Below are 5225 nucleotides of genomic sequence, written 5' to 3'. Positions count from 1 at the left end.
ACTAGCGGCGCTGCAATGGGAAGGAGCCGGCAGGAAGCCATCGCTCTTGCAGAGGGCTTGCACAGGCCAGGGGCTTTCAGCCACTGCCTGCTGCTGCACCGAGCCCTGCTCCCCCTGCACCTCCTGCCCACAGGAGCACCCGCTGCCCTGCCCCTGAGCTCTGCCTTGGCTGGGTGGGGATGGAGGGCAAAGCCAGCCCTGTCTTAATCTTTCTGGTGGTGTTGGCTCTGTCAAACCCAGCCTTGGCTACCATGGCGCTCGCGGCGCTGCGGGATGTTGGCTGGGGCACAGGTGTTTCTGCTGCAGGGCTGACACCCATCAGAGCTGACCCATGTGTTTCTCCCTGTGCCGCAGGCTAGCGGGAACAGCCTGAGAGGGTCCATCGCAGCTAGAGGCGGATGATGCCAGAGCTATGACAGGGACTGCAGTCCTGGCACTGAGGGGTGATCAATTATGGAACAAGTACAGGAGGAAGTACCTGAGGTCAAGGAAGAGGAGGAGGAAGAGGCAGTGATGGTGGCAAGTGGAGCCTCGGATGCAAGTGGAGGACCAGACAGTTCGTTGCCGTCGAGCAGCTATACGGGTGAGTGGAGCCACAGGAGCTGCTCTGTCCCTGGAGCATCCACGTCCTCCGGGCAGAGGGTAGAGGATCTGCCTGAGAATGGAGCTTGGCTTATTTTAATCTCCTCCCTTTGTGAAATAATGCTCCAAGTGCCAAGTTATGGAGAGGCTTATTTCTTCCTCTGCAGTCATTACGCAGCCATTGGCAGCGGGTTGGAGATGGAAATGAGAAGGACAGGCAGGTAACATTGTGCCCCAGAGTGAGGGGACTCCCAGGATGCCTAAGAATGTGTCCCTGGCTGCTGCTTGAAGTTTTAGGAGCTGGGAAAGAGAGTTTGTGCTGCTGAAGAGGCTCCTCCAGAGCCCCAGCCATTCCAGCTGGGCAGCCCTGTACCAGCCGCCTGCCAACTGGGGATTATAAAATTTGCTGGTTGGGTTTTCTTGCCTAGACACGAATGCCAGAGGGAAGAAATCAGTGCTGATATGGAGTCTCAGCTGCTGGAGACACTGGGGGCACACAGGGCTCTGTGCAGGGCATCTGCCTGCAGCCAGCGCCTGATCTCAGAGGTTAACTGATGCAGCTCCAGTGTCAGGCTGGGGCAGTGCTGGATGTCCCTCCTCAGCCCCGTGGCTGGAGGAGTTAGATGCAGTGCTGGGATCGTGGCTGCTACACCACAGGACACGTCCCTTTGTGTGTCTGCAGACCTCTCTCAGAGCTCCTCGCCCTCCCTGTCGGACCAGCTGCAGATGGGCTGCGAGGAGGCAGCTTTGGGAGCGCTGAACGTGGAGTGCAGGGTCTGCGGGGACAAAGCCTCGGGCTTTCACTACGGCGTGCACGCCTGCGAGGGCTGCAAGGTACAGACACCCCAGGGAGGGCTGGGCTCAGCAATGCCAGGCAGAGGTCAGACCCTGGGGACCTTCCTATCTCCTGGGACAAGCAGATTTTCAGCAGAACAGGGATGCAGGGTTGAGGGATTGTAAAAAAGCCCTCATTTGCAGCCTGTCCAGAGAGTGTGGGGAGTGCAGGCAGGCACGCAGACACTGTCCTGGGGGAGGCAGCTGAGATGCGTATGGCCCAAATCTTGCCCCGTCTTGCTTGGCTTTGTAAGGCAAACCCGTGCATCCCCCCAGGGACCCCGGCTTTGCTTTTAAAGATGTTTTCTGTGCTGCAGATGAGCAGCGAGCTGTGTGTTTATCCCCCTGGGATCACTGGCCGCAGCTTGGATGTGCCTCTGAAATTCTTTCCCCTGCAGCAGATGCCAGTGGGGCTGCGTTAGCGGCCCAGGTTCCTGCCAGACATTCCTGCCGGCTGGGGCCAGCTCGCCGCTCGTTCCTACATCTCTCCCTGCCGGCTGCCTCTAGTATGACACACGCAGTGTGTGATACTGTCCCTCCTCTGCAACCCCTTCTGCCACCCCACAACCCCTCCTTGAGATAGATTCTGTGTCAGAGACCCAGGGCTGCTCCTCCCCACCTGGCTGAACCTCCACGAGGGATAATAAACCCGCCTGGTCCCACGCCACAGGTGCTAACACTGCTTTTCCCTTGTCCCCCCACTCCGTGTCCCCTCTGTGCCACCTGCCTGCAGGGTTTCTTCCGCCGGACGATCCGCATGAAGCTGGAGTACGAGAAGTGTGAGAGGAGCTGCAAGATTCAGAAGAAGAACCGCAACAAGTGCCAGTACTGCCGCTTCCAGAAATGCCTCTCGCTGGGCATGTCTCATAACGGTGAGTGTCCCCTGGCCAGCTGGGTGCCCCGGGGCCATCTGCCCTCCCATGACGGGTTCACATGGGAAGACTGTTCTGTAGAGCCTGATGCAAAGCTTGCTCTATCCCATGGCTCCCTCGTGTCAAACTCAGCACTTTGAGTCCTTGGCTTCTGTATGAGAAGGGGCTGTTTGTTCCCGCTGCTCAGGCTGGCCATGGGCACCTGGCTGTCCCTTACAGGCTGCCCCAGAGGGAACTAGACACACAGGTTGCTCTTCTGTGCTGGGATTCTTAAACCTGAGGTCTAAGCATCTTGTTCCGGGCTAAGCAAAGGGGTTTATGTAAGAAGCGGGGTTTGCACGGGGGCCTGGAGGAGTGGGGATGGGAGCTTAGGGGCTGTGTCGGTGAGGACAGCAGTAGCAGCTGGTTCATGAAGGTGTGGATGCCAGAGGAGTCGTGTTGCATGGCTGCACGTGTTCACCAGCTGCCTCCCTGAATGTGTCCCCTGGGGACATCCCCAGTGTCCTGACCTGCCGGTTTTGTCCCCCGCAGCAATCCGCTTCGGCCGCATGCCCGAGGCGGAGAAGAGGAAGCTGGTGGCGGGGCTGACAGCAAATGAGATCAGCTGCCAGAACCCGCAGGTGGCCGACCTGAAAGCTTTCTCCAAGCACATCTACAATGCCTACCTGAAAAACTTCAACATGACCAAAAAGAAGGCGAGAGGTATCTTGACCGGGAAGGCCAGCAGCACCCCAGTAAGTTCCCTCCCTGGGGCAGGGGGGCTGTTCTGCTCTACCAGCTCCCAGCTGCAGCTGGGTGGGATATACGCGTCCTGCCCCTCGCTGGGAGGATCCCCACTGCTCTGCAGACTCGTGCTGCTGTGGGTGGGTGCAGGGTGCCTGGGCAAGTGTCCTTGGCAGAGCTGGTACCCCGAGTCCCCACAGCAGGTACCTAACCGCTCGCTGCTTTTTCAAGCAGCCTTTCGTGATCCACGACATGGACACCTTGTGGCAGGCAGAAAAGGGGCTGGTGTGGAAGCAGCTGGTGAACGGCATTCCCCCCTACAAGGAGATCGGGGTGCATGTCTTCTACCGCTGCCAGTGCACCACGGTGGAGACCGTGCGGGAGCTCACCGAGTTTGCCAAGAGCATCCCCAGCTTCATCGGCCTCTACTTGAACGACCAAGTGACTCTGCTGAAGTACGGGGTGCACGAGGCCATCTTCGCTATGCTGGCCTCGATCATGAACAAGGACGGGCTGCTGGTGGCCAACGGGAATGGCTTTGTGACCCGCGAGTTCCTGCGGAGCCTGCGCAAGCCCTTCAGCGAGATCATGGAGCCCAAATTCGAGTTTGCTGTGAAGTTCAACGCGCTGGAGCTGGATGATAGTGACCTCTCTCTGTTTGTGGCTGCCATTATCTCGCGAGTTCCTGCGGAGCCTGCGCAAGCCCTTCAGCGAGATCATGGAGCCCAAATTCGAGTTTGCTGTGAAGTTCAACGCGCTGGAGCTGGATGATAGTGACCTCTCTCTGCGGAGGTGAGCGGACGCTCTTGGCCATGCAGGTGTCAGGAAGGGTCCTCCCGTAGCTAGAGGCGGTCTGGCAGAGGGATGAGCTGGGCCTGACATCAGCCAGGAGTGTTCTTTGGGGGAGCTGAACAGTTCCAAAACCAAAGCTTCTCCATGGAGGTGGTGCCTAACGGGCTTGGACCAGGAACAAGGGGTGTAGAAGTGGCATCTTCTCCTCATACGCTGCTGTGGGATGTGTTGTTCAAGGCAACACTTCTCCCCTTGTCTAGTTGACAAGGTCGGAGTCCCAGCGGGTGGGTTACAGTCCCTGTCTCCCTTTCCCCAGTGAGCAGCACATCCTTTGGAGGGCTACACCATAACACTCCAGCTACTGTGCTTCCCCTCCACAGACCGTCCTGGCCTGATGAACGTGAAGCAGGTGGAGGAGATCCAGGACAACATCCTGCAAGCGCTGGAGTTTCACCTGCAGTCCAACCACCCGGATGCCCAGTACCTCTTCCCCAAGCTGCTGCAGAAGATGGCCGACCTGCGGCAGCTGGTGACAGAGCACGCCCAGCTGGTGCAGAAGATCAAGAAGACAGAGACGGAGACATCTCTGCACCCGCTCCTGCAGGAGATCTACAAGGACATGTACTAAGGACCCGTTATTTATGAGAACGAAGCCATGGATTCCCATCAAGACTCTTTGTACAGAAGCAAAGAAAAACCTTTCCCTGTGTCTTCCATTTCTTCTACTGGAAACTTTTCTGCGTGACCCTGACGTACGGTACAGAGGGCACGAAGCTGAGCCGTAGGACGTGGCAGCTACCACCTGCCAGGCCAGGGCTTCCATTAACACACACTAACAGATCAACAAAGAAAAAGCATAAGCTACTGTTTCCGTTACTGCAGCCCAGCTCCTCGGCTGCTTCCCTGGGCCTCCAGAGCGGTTTGCACGGCCCGGACGGTGGGTTCCTGCGGCAGTGTGGGGACGGGGGCATGCTCTGGTCGTTGGGAGACCTGAGCAGAGGGCGGGTGTCCAGCAGGGCCAGCCACAGCACTTAGCGCATGTCTTTATTGTGGTTTTTCTATTGCACTCCGAAGGCTTAGTCCTGAGCCCTGGGGTCCAGGGCAGGGTAAGGAAGGGAAGTTTCTTTCCCAAAGAAAAGACAGAAGATTTGAAGATGGGTAGGGCTGTCCTAGCAGAGACCCTTGGCTCCAGCCCCCCTCGCTGTGTGGTTTATTCCTGTCTCCCAGAGGGATCTCTGCCTTCCCCCGGGGCTGTGCAGGAGCCCTTGCTCCCAGTACCCCTATTTCAGTGGGAATCAGCCCCTCAGTGTGGGAGCGGGAGGATTGGGGAGGTGTCGGGGAAAGGGGCTGACTCATAAAAATCCTCCTTCAGAGCAGAGGCTGGGACCCGCCTGCTTCCCCAGGCCGCTCTGCACAGACGGG

General features: G+C 58.2%; 1 protein-coding gene across 2 annotated transcripts; it reads left to right on the top strand.

Annotated features, from left to right (window-relative positions):
• The first annotated feature begins 347 nt into the window (after positions 1 to 347).
• Positions 348 to 4431, top strand: PPARD (peroxisome proliferator-activated receptor delta). Of its 2 annotated transcripts, XM_010140804.1 has the most exons (6): positions 348 to 583; positions 1265 to 1416; positions 2150 to 2288; positions 2820 to 3022; positions 3246 to 3692; positions 4162 to 4431. In XM_010140804.1, exons 1-6 carry the CDS (start codon positions 454 to 456, stop codon positions 4429 to 4431), a joined length of 1341 nt encoding a protein of 446 aa, XP_010139106.1. In that variant the 5' UTR covers positions 348 to 453. The 2 variants fall into 2 exon arrangements, with proteins under 2 accessions (XP_010139106.1, XP_010139107.1); XM_010140805.1 differs by lacking the exons at positions 1265 to 1416; positions 2150 to 2288 and having other exon boundaries at positions 454 to 583.
• The last annotated feature ends 794 nt before the right edge of the window (positions 4432 to 5225 follow it).

Source organism: Buceros rhinoceros, unplaced genomic scaffold (assembly GCF_000710305.1).
Source record: "Buceros rhinoceros silvestris isolate BGI_N320 unplaced genomic scaffold, ASM71030v1 scaffold30487, whole genome shotgun sequence".
NCBI lineage: Eukaryota > Metazoa > Chordata > Aves > Bucerotiformes > Bucerotidae > Buceros > Buceros rhinoceros.
This window is presented reverse-complemented; position numbering and strand designations above follow the sequence as displayed.